At 34.8% G+C, this 19,280-nt stretch overlaps 1 protein-coding gene across 1 annotated transcript in view; it reads left to right on the top strand.

The window, feature by feature from the left end:
- The window catches only part of FBN2 (fibrillin 2), a 249,568-nt gene that overhangs the window by 53,174 nt on the left and 177,114 nt on the right, over positions 1 to 19,280 (top strand). The window contains exon 6 of the mRNA XM_011358347.2: positions 17,691 to 17,888. Coding sequence (XP_011356649.1) covers positions 17,691 to 17,888 — 198 coding nt within the window. The remainder of the gene's footprint in view (positions 1 to 17,690; positions 17,889 to 19,280) is intronic.

Raw genomic sequence — 19,280 nt, 5'->3', positions numbered from 1 at the left:
CATTTAATGAATATTTACTCAGAAGATATCATCTGCTGGTCACTGTGTTAGGTATTGGGAAAACCACTAGAACCAAGACATTTGAAATCCCTTTTCCATAGTGCTTTCATTCCTTTTGGAAGAATTTTAAAAAAACTACGCACACACACACATTGTGATAAACACCCTGAAGAAAACAAGGTTTCTGAGATAATGAATTAAAATAATTTTAAATGATTGTATAAGAAATTCCACTCTGCAGAGTGGAATTTAACCTGAGGCCCCTGGTATTAGTCAGAATGGTTTAGGTTGTGCTGCTGTAACACAACCTGTCCTAAAATCTGTGTCATTAGTTTACTTAATAAAGTAAATAAATTAACACAGGTTAATTTCTGTTCACCTTACATAACCAAATGCCCATGTGAGTTGTCTGGGGAGCTTTGTTCATCAAACTTTCTCAGGTATGCAGAGTGAAATGAACTATCTCAACACATGCCTCTGTGGTCACTGAAGCAAAGAAGGAGAATATAGTTCCTTGTACACTGGCTTTTGCTCAGCAGTGACATCTGTTCTTATATGATTGGCCACAAAAAAAAGTTATATGTCATGTCTACATCTAATTTTAAAGAGGGCAGGCATGTACAGTTTTTGGTGTATCTGAAAAGAGAGGAAAAATGGTTCTGGATGAGTAACATTAATGACTTACAGGCCTGAATGATGAGAAGGAACTGGCCATTTAACGAGATGAGGGAATAAAGTTCTTGAGAAGGAGACTACATGGGAAAAAGCCCTGAGATAGGAAGGAGGTGTGTTTTGAAGACATAAAAAATGGAACTGGTGTGTTGTAAGCAATACATTTTTATATGATTCAATATTGGTTGGGAGGGTCATTGTTTTGAATAATTGTCTATCTTCCATTAAAAATAATGTGGCAATAGTGACCAATATGTTGGAAACATTTTTCCTAATTGTTTATCATTTACTTAAATTTTTTAATTCATTTTCAGTGGGGTATCTTTAGATTGTGATAGTTTTTCATATTGTACTCCATTTATGGTAGGTGTGCAGTTATGTGGAATAAGAAGTCGTGATATACTAATTTTTTTTCTTTCTTTTTACTAATTTTTCTTTAGAAGGCTTTTATTTAGTGTTGTCTACTACATTTATAAGAATAACTGTATTTTGTTTCTTCTATGATTTGACTTGTTTCTGATAGCCCTTAGAAGAGAAAGAAGTCTAAGGAATAAAATTATAGGTTACAAGAATAGGTTAAAAGAGCAGATAACAACATTCAACCTTAAAGTTATTTTTATATGTGGCATTAGTAAGATACGTCTGGTCTCTTACAGTTAAACGAACTCTGAGAAATGCCTCTGAATAAATTCTGCACTTAAATGATAAGTTTGATTTAGTCCTGGAAAGTAGGACAGAATTTTCCCTGATCATTCAGTTGTTTAGGAATGCTCTGTTCTTAATTAAGTCATCTTTTTAAGTAGAATACTTTGGATCATTTTTAAAGTCTGGAATATAACAAAGAACATTTCAAAAAATCTTTCATGTGCATACAACTGAGTGAAAAGAAAACTAATTTTTAAAAGATTGCTATTTCTCTTTTTTAAAAGAAATAAAACTTTGCAGATAAAATTGAAATCTCCTATGTTCTTTTCATTCCCCTTTTCCACTCCTTTTCCAGAGGTAATGTCATGAACTTTTTTTAGTCCATGCTCTTAAAACATTTACTGCATCCAATGTTTCCATGAATAATACATATCATTGTTTTGTATTTTTAATGAGTATAAATGTTATCAATACCCATGTATTATCAACTTGCTATTTTCATTCTAGTTCTATATGTTAATACATATAAACTAGTTCTATATGTTAATACATATAAACTAGTTCTATATGTTAGTACATATAGAACTAGTTGTTCATATGTTATTACATGTAGAACTAGTTTATTCATTTTAACTGTTGTGAAGTATTCCATTTCACACATTTAAGCAATTTACTTATCTATTCTTTTACTGAGATTCTTTCCCATTTTGCCCAATTAAAAAGTGTTACTGTGAACACCTTTTAAAATGTTTCCTTGAACATGTGTGCAAGAGTTTCTCTCGATTAAATAAGATTATAGGTTTGTATCTTCCACTTATGAGGTATTGCTAGAGTGCTCTCTAAAACAGTTCCTTGACAATGAACACAGTCTTTTCTTAACCAGAATTGTCTAATCCAGTATTATCCAGCACATGGTATTGTCGGGTTGAGAAGTTAGGCAGCATGGCCTGCCATTCATTAGCTCACTGACCTTGGGATATTACCTAACTTTTCTGTGCCTCACTTTCCTCATGAGGACTAAATGACATAAAATATGTAATGTGCTTAACAACAGTGCTTGCCACATATTTTGGCCTGTCTGATGTGTATCCAGTGATACCTCATTGTTTTATTTTTGTTTCTCTAGGGATGAATTTGCATATCTTTTCATATATTTATCAACTATTTCTGTTCTTTTCTGTGAACTGTTAATATTTTTTATTTTTCTGGAGGTGTTGTCTTATTGATTTGCACAAATTATTTGCATATTCTGGACATTCTTTGCTTATGGCATATGTATATATATATATAGATGGGTATATGCATGTTTATATATACCTTAAAAATTTGTATATATAGTACATGTTATATTGTATATATATATTGTGTATATAATATGTATTATATATTATGAAAATGTATAATATACAAATAGATATATTTCTGTGGTTCAACTATCTGCTCTTAGACTGTTTTTACTTTTGCTTTTAGTTATGGTGATTTCTTATATAGATTTTAATTTTAACAATTCCCTTTTACTAATCTCTTCCCTTATGATTTCTGCTTAAAAGTGAGTATCTAATTTCTAAGTATGTTAAAATGTTTAATATTCTTTGTCTACTAATGCCTAAATAATAGCTTAAAAGGAACTAGAATAACATTGAGAGAGAAAATATGAATGAGAATGAAAGTGAGCAAGTGTGAATAATGTAACAGTATGAAAAAAAAAAGCTCTAATTCTATGATAACCAAAAAAAAAAAAAAAAATAAAATGAACTTTTACCTTAGACAGTTTTCTCATACTCCTATGCCTTGCCTTTGCCATATACAATTCAATTTCTGGGAATACGTTAGACAGCCCAGTCCCTCACAGGCTTCCATCATATATGTGGTGGAAAATGTTACCTCACAGCATTCAGGTCAGACATGATAGCAGGATTGAAATGTTAAGTGGCCTCTACTGGCAACCACGCTCATCTACTCTATAAATAGAATTTGGTTATTGAAGAGAAATACTATATATGTTAACATTTTTTCCAGGTATTATCACTTGAAATAAAATGTTTTAAGAACGGATTCACATAAAATATTAAAATTCCCTGTTGTTTTTCCCCCTATGCAACTCATTTTTTCAATGCTTCTAGTACTTTCATGAGTTCAAAGTCATTATATTTTATGTATCTTATGGATTTACCTGTCTTGATTTGTTCATTAATGATTTAACATAGAATTAATGAAAATTTAGAACTTGGAAATGGGTAGACTTTAAGCTTTCCTGAGTCGCTGCCCCAAATGTAACAGATTGCTTTGGGACTTTCAGCTTCTTTAAGATAATTTTCCAAAAGGCTGGATCTCATTTTTCAGCTAGTATGCATTGTCTCCATAACTTGTTGGATGTTACTTTTCATAAAGTGCTTTTCATTCATGTCAGCTCTAAATCAGTGAAGCCCATCTAATTTCTTGTTCATATTAGAAACTTCATGGCTAGTTTCACATCTTGGCAAGTTAGTATGAATTAGACAAAAGCATATTTTCACATCATAACGATTATAAAAAATCTTTATGAAAACAAGCACCTGTACCTTTGTAAGGGTTAAGCCTCATTTAAACATCTTATTAATACTTGCAGGTGATATGGGGAAAATTTAAAAATTGGGACTCCAGTACAGAATATTATTCATATATCAGCATTTTAAAATTCTAATCAAAACTCAATCATGCAAAAAATGATAGCTGCCTATGAACTTCACTCACTACCTGAAAGAGTACAAATGGAAAAAATTACGTAGAGTCCTTAAATTTTAGCTAACATTTTAAATTTAATTTAAAATTTCCATTGTGAATAGCACGCTACCTGTATCAGTTGGGGTCTTGGTTGCAAAAAACAGAAACTAAATCTGTCTCATTGAATTAAAAATAGTAGCAAAAGGAATGTAATGGAAAGGCATGGAGTAGGTACAGATTCTGTAAGCAGTCTGGAGAAGCAACCTTGGAGAATATGTAAGAGCCAATAGAAGTTGCCAGGAGAAAACTCAGCCAAGATCTTGGCTGATTAATTCCTGGATAGTCTATTGCTCCCTCCACTGTCCTCTGGCTGCTGAGAAAAGTTTCTAAATATGTGTCTTTGTATCTGTTCTCTTCACCAAGACTCACACAATGGAGATTTCTCCTAAAAGGAATATAGTTTGGATGCAGAACAGGCCAAATGTATTCACATTTTCTCTACAAAGGTTATCATATTTTGACCATGATTTTCATGAATTCTATAAACCCTTTTTTGTTGGGAATACAGCTTTAGAATGAGACGATATTGAACACAATGTTATAGCAGTGCTAGGAGTCTCAACTATTCAAACTTATGAAGAATTTAAATAGAGCCTTTTTGGTGAAAAATTTAGTTTGTCCTCAAAATGAATGATTAATTAAGCAAAGCCAACTGATTTATTATTTATGTCTATATATTAAGATAGAACTTCTGTAGTTACCTAGGAATTGGAACAAGTACTAAGTAGAAATGCAGTAGGCATAACACATACATATTACGTACTAAAAATGATAATATGAAATGTGTGAAGATAGAAGCTCGAATACGTGTTTTTTTTTTAGTAGGAAATTTCAAGTTTGATTTCTTTTACTGATTAGGGACAGAAGATATAAATGGATAATATAAAATAGCAAGAATCATAATCCTCTAATTTCTGAAAGCCATCAGAGACACATACTCAACCTAGCAAACATCTGGTTGGAAATTTAAAAATTTACTTAAGCATCAGGATGTTTTCCTATATCTGGAATGTTAGTGAAGTTCGGAAACATGTGGATGTTTAGCTGAGGTTTCCTTTGATGTTCATCATTAGGCAGTCAGAGCCTCTCCCATAAGCTCAGACACTGACAGTCTCTTATTCTGTGCCATCATTCCTCCCTCCTGAGGGCCTGCTCTCAGTGGCACGAAGCTTAATCTCCTGGCAAGGAGATAGAGGGTGCAGGTCAAAATAGATAATCTGAAAACCAGATAATGTCATGGCTAATCACAAATTGATGATGGAGTTTTCGTTGCCAGGGCAGAGCAGTGCTGCTGGGATAAAGGCTGAGAGTCATGAATCAAAAGGGGTGCTTTCTTTTACAGACCACATAAATGGATAAGCGTTGTGCTTTTATATCTATCCATTGTACTTTCTGGCGAGGTAAAAAGGAAGGTTTTTTTTTAACTGAGTAAAAATTATGTCGAGTCTGGTATTTCTCCTTGCAAAATAATTTATATCTGGCTGCACAGTATTAATTTTCAGGCTGTGAAACCTGGCTTTGATTCCAAACAGATCTTTGGGAAAAAAAGGAGCTTGAATAATACAGAAAATAACTCCATAAGGAAGTATATTATTTCTTGGAAGGATTCTACTATCCATTTAAGTGGTTTCTTCCAGCTTTCACATCCAAGAAAATTGTATCCATATATAATAATGAGAATCAAAGCTGTAGTGAGGTTTATGTCCGCTTTTCTGCCTCCTTCATCCTTCATCTTGCAATGTCAATGTAATGGCCACAATGAAATAAAGCATAGAAAAGTGTGTTGTAAACTAAAGAGTGCTCTAAAATGTTTATTAATAGCCACAGTAATAACACCTACCAGGTGCTGAGTGTTTATTAAAAGCCAGGCACTGTGCTAAGTACTTGATGTTTTTATCTCATGACATGCACACATCCACATCGTAAGCTATAAGTAAAGTTCTCTTATTATATTCATTTTACAAATAAAGTAACCGAGTCAAAGTAACTTATTCAAGACTATAGGCAAGTTGTTTGTGAAGCTAGGGTTCTGGTTGTGAATCCAGAACTGTCAGACTGCATCCTGTGCTCTTAATCACTATGCTAAGTGCTTCTATGTGTACACAATGCTGGAGGTCACAAAATATGTCAGTTTGCTTGTTGGTGTTTCCTGCAGAAGATAAACTGTTTGAAAATCTCAGTACTGTGTGGAGTAAATATAGATACCTCAACTCATTATTGTTAATAGCTTTAAAAAGAATTTTGAGAAAGCTAATTGTGTGAATCTTTATCACATCATTTTTTTCCTGGTTTAGCGAGTTACTATCTTTGATGACCTTGCACAAGTTATCTAACTTCACTGTACCTCAGTTTCCTCCTCTCTAAAATGGGCAAGATGATTGTACCTATGTCATGGTGTTGCTTTGATGGCCAGAAAAGTAAAAATATGTAATGTATTTACAGTGGTGACATAGTGCTCTATCTCTATACCTGTCACTATTTCCTTTGCTTTGCATTGCTGACAAAATTCTACACAGGAGTATGGGACCATGTGCTTTCCATCACCAAGTATGGGACATCAGATCTTAGGCCATAGAAGAATAGGTGTGATCTTTGGTATGTAGAAGAATAATGCCAGGAAACACAGAAAAAACTGAGCTATGATCCTTTATAAATATTTTCAATTCTATTAGCAGTTTAGGCAATAGTTTAGCAACTGCTAAGAAAGTTTGAATGCTTACAATCATGTCACAAATTTCTAAAGTTCTCTGTGATATTTATAGTCGTGATGTCATCTGGAGGAAAGCCAGTTATACCAAAGATATCGTTTTATCAAATCCATTTCAGGCAGTGATGTTTAAGGATGTGACAAGGGACTCATCTGCTGATAGAGTTAGATAAGTGTTTGCCGAAGTGCATTTTATCCCATACTAGTCTTGAGGAGAGCTATTGAATAAAAATATTTTATGAGCAAATTAACTTTGAACACTGCCTACTGTAGCCTCCTGGCATTTAATAATGCACATAAGTACATTAAAAGCTTCTGAAAGTTGTGTAGTTTCACACACACACACATTCACTGTTTAACTAAATATATTTGAGTTGAATATATATAATTTTTTTTGACATAATATTCCTTATTATTCTGTGGAGCTGGTGTTCCATTGATCACATTTTGAGAAATACTGAGTTAGACCATATTTCTGGATCTGAACCCATCAGATGTATTTTGTCATGAAAAGCCCTTGACACCCCAGATTCTATCAGTTGTCAGCTTCTAATTACCATTTTATGATGAATACTGCAGGAGAATGAGTCAGGAGGCCTGAGCTGTTACATCAAATTCTTTTGACTTGGAGCCAGTTGCTGAAACTTTCTGGACTTTATTTTGTCACCTGTTAATCACATGATCAGGGCAAGTAATCTCTAAGGGTGTTCCATCTCTAAAAGTTGTTACTGAAGCAAATTCAAATTTAAATACTTTACAGTTCTCAAAATGCTTTTATATGTCTCATCTAGAATGGCCTGCAGCCTTTGCTAAACTATTGTCTAAATCCAGGTTGACATGCAGCCTTTGGGAGATTTACTGAGCAGTAGTTTTCATCTTCTATAGATAATGTGTCTGGCTTTTTGGACACTTGGCCAGCATTGTCTGTAACCCAACCCCAACAATGCAACCTCTCCCAGCATTGAAGTGATACTTGTTAATAGTCTTCCTCCTCAGGAAACAGAAGCCAAGCTGCTGATAGGATTTGAAGTGGGTTGGCTGCAATGCCATGCGGTGCCTGCTGAAAGAGAATTTCCACAGCTGAGAAGTACTTGTACACTAAGAGTAGTGGAAAGTCTAAATCCAGGTTGACATGCAGCCGACTGAGACATGGCGGTTCTCTTTGGAGGCATATCAAAGTGGCCGGTGAAGCATTTAATAAGCGGGGCTTCATTTATTAGCTGGAAAAAAAATGGGTTATAGCCTTAAAACTAAGGAAGGAATACATGTATACAGAAAAAAACATTTAATGCAGAGCAAGAACCATTGATCAAAAACACAGGAACCCCCGCCACACATACCCACATGCACACAGTGATCAATGCTACCGGGAGGTAGCAGAGTGTGGTGGCTAAGAACATGGGTTTTGGTGTCAGATATGTTTGTCATTCAGACTTTGGCGTTGTAAAGCATTATCTGTGTGACTTTGGGCAATTTTATTTAACCTGTAATCATCTGTAAAAGAAAGCTATTCATGCCAACCAAATAAGTTTATTATACAGATAACCTTAACTGATGCGTATAATTCAATGCACAAACTTTATGGTTGTCACTAAAAATGGATAGGAATGATTCATAGTTTCAAACATAACCTCTTGGAAGAACTGTCACTCAATATCAAACTCTTAGCTACTCTCGTGTGCATCCATAGAACTTTCTGGGATAATGGAAATGTTCTCTGTGCTGCCAGTACAGCAGCCACTAACCACATGTGGCTCCTAAGCACTTGACATGTGGCTAGTGTGACTGAGAAAACTGAATGCTTATCTTATTTAATTTAAATTTAAAGTTTAAATTTAGAAAGCCACATGTGGCTAGTGGATACTGTTTTGGACGGCACAGCTATAGATTATAACAAACCACATCGGTGTGAAATATAACTGCTACAGTTTCTCTAAAATACTCAATTTCATGTCAGAGGTTCTACAGTTTAAAAAGTTGGTTTGATTCCTTTAAAAGGGATCAACTAATTTAGCTTGAATTAAAAAAAAAAAAAAACCACAGGGTGTTCTTTTCTGGTGAACATCATTTGCCACATTACTTAAAATCCTTCAATGCAAGATACTATGGAAAGTTTCAGACTTTCACATTGTGGAAGAAAATATTCAGTAGAAACCCCAGGGATTTATTGAATCTCACTGAAATAATGATGTGCTTATGACCAGGTATTTGATCACCTTAGTAAATGTTCCATAAAAAAAAGAACATCACACTCTCTGTTTATATAGTACAAAATTATAAATTCATCTATATTAAGTAGAGCTTTTTGATTGTGGTGTTCTTAATTATGTCAACTTACTCTGTCAAATTTGAAAAGATCTCATAACTTTAAGCTCTCCTTGTAGCTTTTGCTCTTGGCGTTTCACTATAGTTTCAGTCTATAAATCTTATAGCCTCTTAATGAGTTGTAATTTTTAACCTTATATAATATTTTTTTCTGACTCAGTTAATGCTTTTTGTCCTTTAATTCTTTTCTTTCTGATATTGATTCTTGCAACTTCTGCTTTACTTCTTTTTTATTTTCCTGACTTTTCTTTGTCTTATTTTTCACTTTGATTTTCATTTTGATGATTTTCTTAGAATGGAGCTGAATTTTATTATTTTAATCAGGTCTACTAATAATTTATTTGTTTAGTTAAAAATTAACCATATTCATATTTTGTGGTTTAAATGTATTTGGTTTATTCTCACCATTTTACTTTATGTATATGTCATTATATTTTGTGGGTTTTCTCTTTTCACCTTTGTTAGCATTTATGGCTTAATCAAGTATATTTCAGTCCTCTACTTCCACTGCCCTTCTTCCTTAATTAAGAAATCCTATTAGATTCTTCATTAAACTAGTGATTACATTCCTGTCTTTCACCCTTATACTGAAACCTCTCTCTTTTCCTGTCTTACAACTTTTATATAGTATTGAAATTAAATATACCTATTTCTCTCATCCCAAGAGACATTTTATATGTTCACATTTCCCAGTCCCAAACTGAGATCTTAGGAATAATTTATTATGACAAATACCTTCCTGCCCCCCAATTCCTGACATCATTATTTCAAGCTATTATTTTATCATATGGCTCTTTTGTTTCCAGAATCCCTTCTCGAAATTTATGAGTTAATAACTTGTAGATGTTGTTTCACTATATATTAACTCTCCATATTTCAAATGAAAAAACTAATGCTAGGCTATTTCATCATCTTTGTAGTTAGCTTGTTCTTTCTCTCTGGAAATGGATTTTTTTGTTTGTTTTCTTTTAGGGTTCAGAGACTCAGAGATTTCACGACGCTGTCTTTTTGGTGGGGAGTAATATCTTTTTATCATCATTATTATGTAAGACACCATGAGCCATTTGACCAGAAGATGTAAAGCTACATTTTATTTAAGGATAGAAATTTTTTTCTGTTATTTCTTTATTCCCTACTTTCTTTTGGAATTGATATTATTCACATTCTGATCTCTAGTCTCTGTCTTCTTAGTCTCGTCTTTTACTCATGATATTAATTTCTTAGAAATTTTGCTCTGTGTTATAAGCTTTCTTCCACTTGATTTTCTAGGTAACTAATTTAGCTTGAAACTGTGTCACCTCATTTTTTTGTTCTTGTGTCGAGTCTGAATGTTGAAAGGGCTTACTGCCCTGAACCAAAGAAAGACTTGAGCCTTTTAATTTGTATTTGTCTATTAATTATGCAAATTCCCACAGAACCAGCACCAGTCAGGCTACACTGGTTTCTCCAGCAATTACAAACTTATAGGCTGTGTAAGATATGATGACTTTGATTTTGCTGAGCTGGTTTCATAGTACTGTTATCTTTCTACTAAAATGTCCCAGGGGGATCTTTTTGCCCTTGAACTTCTCCTGGTGATTATGTATGAGGAATAGGTATAAGGCTCCAACCAGAGAACCAGGAATGATTCACTTCACCAGTGTAGATCACCACCTGTTCTGAACCACGAGTGCCAAAGGGATCTGTTGACCACCTACTCTTCTTTATGCAGCAAGTTACAAAGGCAGAGCTCCCCCTTTGCAGGTCACATGGATCCATAGATAGATGCCGTATTCGCTTAGAAGGGCTTACGAGCTGTGGTGTTCCTTGCTTTTCAACATTCCCCTAAAGCTCTCAGATAATTAAAACCCCAGTAGTGAGTCACATGGCTTTCGCTTTTCCTCAGGAGAAATCTCCGCCCCTCTAGTTAGATGTTATACTAGAACTTGGATGTCAGAATTATAGAGGTAAGCTTTTGTTTTCCCATCAGATTCCTTGGGAAGGGTGTGATTTATTAGATTTGGTTGACTCAGTAATATGTATATGGCTGCTTACATGGCCCAGGAGGAGTTGATTTAGGCAGAAATTTCAATAAGAAAATAGTACGTATAAAGGCCCCGTAAAGAATGTGCCTAATGTTTTATTCACTGCACTATAATTGAGTCTTGTGACCTCACTGTGTTTGGCTCAAGGAATATATAAGATCTGTTCAACCACTGCTTTTCATTGATTCTCCTTCTGACTTCATTGATAATGGATAGATGTTTTATGAGCACATATCACTTTTCCCTAAAATCATTCAGGCCTACTTAATTATATAGGTTTTTCTTAGATACCATAAAATTTGGTACTTTGTAGATTGGACTTGCGTTAATGTTAATCATTTGTGTTAATCATTTGTGTCTCTGGCCATCTTATTAACACATGACAAAATATTTTTGTCTCTAACTTTCTTCAAAAGTGATGATATCCTTCTGCTTAAATAATCTTATTAGTTTTTAATTTTCAGCATTTTTTGTTGCCCTTAAGTTAATTGGTTTTGTTCTTGGGAGAGTGCACTTTAAGTTCATAGGCCATGAATTTGGGGACCACATCTTTGATGGCCTTCATCTTTATGAAACATGACATCAAAGATAGCAATTTTGTTTGCATCATTGGCCAGAACCTAATTATCTTTCCCGCCTCTTCATTCTTCAAGAGCCCTTTGATGTCAGCAGCAGCTTTGTGCTTTGAAAGACTGTGACAAATGGTGAGAAGGGTTCTTCTTTACTGAGTCCACGTTCCACTGAAACATTAAATGATGGCATTATATTAGAAACAAAATGCAGTGCAACTGTGGTAATTAAAGTAATTACTCATCTATTTGCAGAAGCAAATGTCTCTGATGCATAGAGGGTCTCAATTTACAGAAAGAATTTCTCCCTAATATACCATAGTAGATGGAAACTTATCTTCAGGAGAAACAAGAAGCAAAGCAAGCCAGGGCTTGCAAATTGGAAGTTAGGAGATTATACTTGTGGGTGGCAGGAGGCATTTGTGGAGTTGTGACAATATTCATTAAAATGGTCAAGGGCCTTAGTCTGTTAGAAGGCAGAGCTACCAAAAACTAAGCATGCAGGTGGCCCATGCCACGGGTTTGAGGAACACAGCTTGCAGGTGACTCATGCTGCAAGTTTCAGTAACAACATGCAGGTGACCCATGCCACAGGTTTAAGGAACAGCATGCACAGCGCAGTGGTTTGGATGAGGTGTATCTCCAGGTCGGATCCCAGCTTCATTTTTTTTCTAGCTCTTTGATTCTCCACATATGACTTAATCTCTGAATTTAAATTTTTTCATTTGTAAAAATGGCAAAAATATTGTTTAGCACTTCAAAATACAAGGAGATCCTTTATAGAAAAGGTCACTGTAAAGTGCCTGCCACAGATTTAAATTTCTTCCCTTGATTTTCGAAAAATAGGGACAATGAGTTGTTGTCATAATTCAAGAACAACAATGAAATATGATTTTTCACCCATTGAGTGAATAAAAATCACCATTTGCCTCTACTCGGTGTTGCACAGGGTGGGAAGAAACAGCCTCTCTTCTGTACTACCATTGTGAGTAGAAACTGGCATCACCTATTCAGAGAGCAGTTCTGACTATTTTTCCAGTTTGACTATTTTTCAAACTGGACACTTGACCTAGTAATTCCAGTGCTAGGAATTTACCTTACACAAAGCTAAGTTAGGTAGTCAGTAAATATGTTCAAGAATAACCCATGCAACGTTGTAATCAATTGTAAGCAACATAAATATCCATCACAAGGTAAGTGGTCAGTGTTACAGGGGGATGTTTTAGTGCCCTCATGGGTGATTTTGTATATGAAAAAATTTAGTTTATTTTGGTGTTAAAAATTCAGGTTTGCTTTATTTATATAAAATGTCAAAACTCTGGTTATTTCTTGAGCTTTTTAAAACTCTTTTTTTTTAATTGTGAAATAAACATAACAAAAGTTACCATTCTAGCCATTTTTCAATACACAGTTCAGGGGCATTTAGCACGGGGACATTATCATGCTACCATCACCACCACCTGTTCACAGAACTCTTTTCATCTTGCAAAACTGAAACTCTGTACCCATTAAACACTAACTCCTTATTCCTCTTCCACCCCTTGACAAAAACCATTCTACTTTCTGTCTCTATGAAATTGATACCTCTAGGTACCTCACGTAAGTGGAATCATAGAACATTTTCCTTTTGTAACTGGCTTATTTCATTCAGTATAATGTCTTCAAGGTTCATCTCTGTTGTAGCATGTGACAGAATTTCCTTTTTAGGACTGAATAATATTCCATTGTGTGTATTTTGTTTATGCATTCATCCATCAAAGGACACTCATGTTGCATCCACTCTTGGTAGATGCCTCTACTCGGTGTTGGACAGGGTGGGAATATACCAATATTTCTTCAAGTCCCTGTTTTCAGTTCTTTAGGGTATATTCCTTGGGCTTTTGAATTTAACTTATAAATATTACTAATCTATTAATAAATCTAGCAGATTTTAGTAGTCACTTTAAGAGATTTTTAAATAATATTTGATTCCATTTTTATACTTGTTAATGAAACACCTCCATACCTTTTAATCTGCTTAATTTATATATTAAATACGTCTAATATCTTTCTTAAGTACTCTAGTCATGGAACTGAGAAACCTTTGCCAAGTACTCAAATAATTTATAAAGCTAATTAAGAACTAAATGGATAAATACTCAGACTTATAAATATAAATTTATTTAATTAAATGATCCAGTTCTCTATGTAAACATAATCACATTTTAACTTAAAAATCAGAACTCTAAATAAATATTTTATTTATTTAAAATTGTGGTTACAAGGCAATCTAATAGAATGGGCCAAACTCTGTTAAACATTACAGGTACATAATTTTTGCACTTATTCTTTAAAGCAAAAATATTAATTTAATGGCTTTGATTCTCTTAAACATTTCTGCACTTAATTCTAAAATTATCTGAGGTTCAAAGATGCTTGTCCGTCAAGAAAGACAATTACCATCTCAGTTATATTTGAGTTTGTTTAACTTTGAATATTTAGACCTGGCATGAAGTCTGGATCTGCAGACATTCAGGGCACGTTTTATTAAAACTATAGAAACTATCATCTCGTATAATTTGAGTGGTTGCCTTCTTTGTGTGCTCCAGTTATTTATATGATCAGAGATTTTAGCTGCTACACTGACTAGAGTCTCAATTATAACCCTGATGGGTGACCAAACCTTATGTATAATTGCTGTGTCAAAAACTCTGTTACTCAAAAGAGATAGTCACAAAGCCAAGATTTTTAGATTCATTACCCACATTCCACAATTCTTCCTCATACTCACTCATGTCTGCAGCTCTCACACAAGGTAATCACTTGATTACATGCTACATTTCTTTGGTTCCTGAGAATGGGAGTGCCTTCTTGCCTAAGTCCAAAGACTGTGCAACTTGATGAAAAATCCCACATATTTCCATATACTTTCTAGGATCAGACAATTCTTTATAATCAAGTAGGAATGGATGGAATTCTGATATCTCGTGGCATTGTTTGACTTGCATATAAGGTCTCTAACAAGGCCATCCTATTGCACAATGTGAGGGGGTGACATTTTACATTACAGTATATGTGGATAGTTTCCCTGAGTGATGCAGTTTACAATCTATGCAGCTGTATACAATAACTGCATTCTGCTGACAGTTAAATAAATGATATTATAACCACATGGGCAGCTGATGATGTATTACTGTCACTATTTTCCCTTCTCATGTGGGGCCTGATTGGGGTACCTAGTCCATTGATCTCACTGCTTTCTCTTACTTCTTAATCTATCTCAGTTTTCTCCTTTCTCTTCTTCCCATTTCATCCACCATAGATTCCATGGTCTTTAATTTTAAAGTACATGATACCCTAAACTCCCTTGCCATCCTAAAAATTTTTTTCACGTCTGACATAAAACCCTAGCCCTGAATGAATCTTAATCTCTGAGTGAACCTCTGAATGGCCTAGAGCCTCTGGAAAAAGTCACAAAACAGGCAGATTGGTCCCCTATAAGTTTATCTTGTTCTTCCACCATGCAGAGTCCTGGGGTGTCGCCTGGGGATCCGCTGGGTTCTCAAGTCAGCTCCCTCACCTAGTGTCTGCAGTGTCATCTCAGCCTCAAAGATCAGACACCAGCCAACCCCCACCAAAGACTTACTGTCCCATTTTCTGTTTCACAAAGAAAATAGAAAGTATAGGAGAGGACACTGCTCATTTTCCCTGTACTATATAAATATGCCTACATCTCTGTGCATCCTGCCCTTCTTCCCTCAGGCTTCAAGAGAGGCGCTTTTCTATCTACGGATAACTCCACACCAATTCTGGTTTCACTTGCAGCCTGACTCCTCAGGGATCTTATACTAGAAGTTATTACTCTTTTTGGTAATCATAAGCCTCATGAGCCCTCTCTTTCAATTACGTTATTCCTTTTGGCTTTTAGAAATGTTCGTCCCTTCTATAAAACATAACAAAAATATATTTAACAAAATCAAAACATAAATAACAATAAAAACCCTCTCCCAAACCCCCAAATCAGCTATCCTTGTCTTCTTCTTCAAAGAGAACAGACTAAAAGGAAATAATTTTAAGAAGGTGTTGTAGTTAGAAGAAAGAATGAATTTCCTGACAAGTTGGTTTATTTAAGAATGGGATTATGAGAGAGGCTAAATAAGTTTCTCTCTGAGAATTCTAAAAGTGTACAGAATGTCAACATAGGTATATATGCACGGATCTATGAAAAGCAAGTGTTTTATGTTTTTTGTGAAAATTAGACTTTTCCCTAACTTCTTCAGGACTTGATTTAATTTATTGTGAGTAATATTTATTTAAAATGGCAAAATAATGTGTTGTCTGGAGGATGATAGAATAGGTTTAAAAAATTTACAACCTGGCAATTTGTGGTGTGGGAAGCATGCTTATTTACAAGCTTGCATATCTACACGTATACTACAAAGATTGTCTTTTTCAAGAACGTGATTTGTAGCCAGCACATCTGTTGTTCTTATGTAAGGGATTAAAATGGACTATTTTTGTTGAAGTTCAGCTACAGAGTAATAGAATGTTAAAACAGCTTGCTCAAAAGCGTTACCTATTTTAGATTTTGTATCTTTATATTGAACTTTTAAAATGTTCTTTTCCTCTTGAGGAAACTTTATATTAAAAAATTAGAAGTTTCATGTGGTTTGAAGTTGTATTTTTGTCATGCTATAGCATGTAGATGACATCTAAGTCTTTCTGGCCTATCGTTTTGAATGTTAAATTATATCCAAGTTTTATTTTTTCCAGGAACATTTTTTCATAAAAATCTTATCAACATTATTGACTCTTCTTCCTTTGAATGTGAGATTGTTTTTCTCTTACAAAAATCTCAAACATGTTCTGGCTTTCCCCTTCACATGGAATTATGTTATTTGTGTTAGGGCTTATCAGGAAATCCTGGCTATCATCTTACATTCCCAGGAGTTAATAAACTATATGCATATAATCTCTGTAAAAGGGGGGGAAGAACCTTTTCACATATTTCTGTTGTAACTTTATAACAAATGGGAATCATTTAATTGGTTAGTCTTCAGGAAACTGGTCATTCTGATTTCCCATGTTTTTCAAAACAGCAGCACTCAAATTAAAAACTATTTAGTTAATGATTCAGTTCTGCTTAAAGAGTATATATTGATCATCTGAAAGGTTCGTTGAAGTAAATTATAGCAGGAGGAGAGTTAGAATAGAAATGCCTAACTTTCAAGTTACCTATAGTCTAGATCAGCCCTTGAACTTTAATGTGCATATGGATCTCCTGAGTATCTTGTTAAAATGCAGATTCTAGTTCAGTGAGCCTGAGGTGGGGCCTGAGTCTACATTTCTAACTAGCAAGCAAGTGATGCATATGGTGCTGGTCCATGAACCATACTTTGGTTTTCAGGCGTCAAAATAGACTGTCCTTAATATTCATATATGTTTGTCAGTTCTGTTTTGATTTTTTGAACTCTTGTCCACCTAGTGAGGAAAGAAAATCTTTGCTAGGCAAAGAGGAATAATTAAAGCCTGTGCTATCAGGGCTCAGGTGAGGAAGATGAATGAGTAAAGAGTGCTGGGGGTGTAGGGGTGGCCGCGGCTGTGGTGTCACAGAGAGGACGCACTTCATTCCAACACTGCCATGCAGCATGGCAGGCCTAGCTTGGCCAGAACATCTGACTTTTCAAGAAAAGCCAGAAATACAAATTTCATGTGAAATTTCCCAATTTAAAAATGTTGGCTACTAATTTAAATTCTTTTAAAACATTATGCGGGCCAAGAAAACACATCTGTGTCCCAGACACAGTGCTTGAGCTACCCATTTACAGTGTCTAGTGTAGACTACACTGAAGTCTCATGATTGAAAAATTATGAATTTTCAAAATAAAACTTCCTGGCCTTTTGTGGCTAGACACTTTAATGAGAAGAAATAGCCTCTGTTTTATGCATTGGTGTAAGATTGGTGTGTGATCATGAGACCTCTTTTCGTCTTCTTTCACATTTCAGATTACAGGACAGGCCCGTGTTTCACGCAGGTCAACAACCAGATGTGCCAAGGGCAGCTGACAGGCATTGTCTGCACAAAGACTCTGTGCTGTGCCACCATTGGACGGGCCTGGGGCCACCCCTGTGAGATGTGTCCGGCCCAGCCTCAGCCCTGCCGACGGGGCTTCATCCCCAACATCCGCACTGGAGCTTGCCAAGGTGAGTTAGCCATCAGCCAACGTGCACAGTCACCCACATGTCAGGTGCACTTTCATTGCACTTCGAGGATCTTCTTCTGTGGGTGGTAACCTTTAGCCCTATACCATTTCTAAAACGGCCTCATTAGCAAGCCCGACTAGAGATGGCTTATCTTTTTGGCCACCTAATAAATAATTATTTTTTCACCTCAACATAAATAGAAAAGAGACAGAAATAATATGAAAAATTGGGGAAAATAAAAAAGATACAGTTTAAAATATTTAATACAATCAGAAGATTGATTGCTTCATGTTTTCATCCACTTGGCACTACACACTCCCTGCCACAGCCCCTCAGACTATATACACATGTAAGTACCTATGAAAACATTTTCTTCCTTTCTTTTAGTCTCATTCAAGGTGTGAGAACCTGAGCTCAGGTAACAGGGAGAAGAAAGCAGCCTGATATATTTTTAAAATAATTTTTTATTTTTCAATTATATTTGACATACAATATTAATTTTAGCTGTACAACATAGCGATCAGACATTTATATAACTTATGAAGTGATCACCTCCATAAGTCTAGGAACCGTCTAACGTAATACATAGTTATTACAATATTATTGACTATATTCCCTATGCTGGACTTCATTCACATCACATGACTGTTTTGTGACTACCAATTTGTACCTCATCCCTTTCCCTTTTTCACCCATCCCCCTAGCTTTCTCTCATTTGGCAACCATCAAAATATTCTCTGTATCTATGAGTTTGTTTGTTTTGTTTATTCATTTATTTTATTTTTTAGATTCCACATATGAGTGAAATCCTATAGTATTTGTCTTTGTATGACTTATTTCAGTTAGCATAATACTCTCTAGGTCCATCCATGTTATTGCAGATGGCAAGATTTCACTCTTTTTTATTGCCAAGTAATATTCCACAGTATATATCTACCACCTTTTTTTTATCCATTCGTCTATCAATGGACTCTTAGATTGCTTCCATATCTTAGCTATTGTAAATAATGCTGCAGTGAACATGGGGATGCATATGTCTTTTCAAATTAGTGTTTGGGTTTCTTTGGATAAATATTCAGAAGTGGAATTGCTGAGTCTTTCTTTGTCTCTTTGTTATATAGCCTTTGTTTTAAAGTCTGTTTTGTCTGATATAAATATTGCTACCTCAGATGTTTTTTCATAAAGTATCTTTTTCCATCCTTTTACTTTCAGTCTATATGTGTCTTTGGATCTAAAATGGGTCTCTTGCAGACAGCATATGTAAGGGTCTTGTTTTCTTATCCATTCAGCCACCCTATAGCTTTTGATTAGACCATTCAATCCATTTACATTTAAAGTTATCATTGATAGGTATGTAGTTATTGCCATTTTATCATTCATATTTTTAATCTT

This window comes from Pteropus vampyrus, unplaced genomic scaffold (assembly GCF_000151845.1).
Source record: "Pteropus vampyrus isolate Shadow unplaced genomic scaffold, Pvam_2.0 Scaffold39, whole genome shotgun sequence".
Taxonomy (NCBI): domain Eukaryota; kingdom Metazoa; phylum Chordata; class Mammalia; order Chiroptera; family Pteropodidae; genus Pteropus; species Pteropus vampyrus.
The sequence above is the reverse complement of the archived record's forward strand: the minus strand, read 5'-3'. Positions and strand labels throughout refer to the sequence as shown.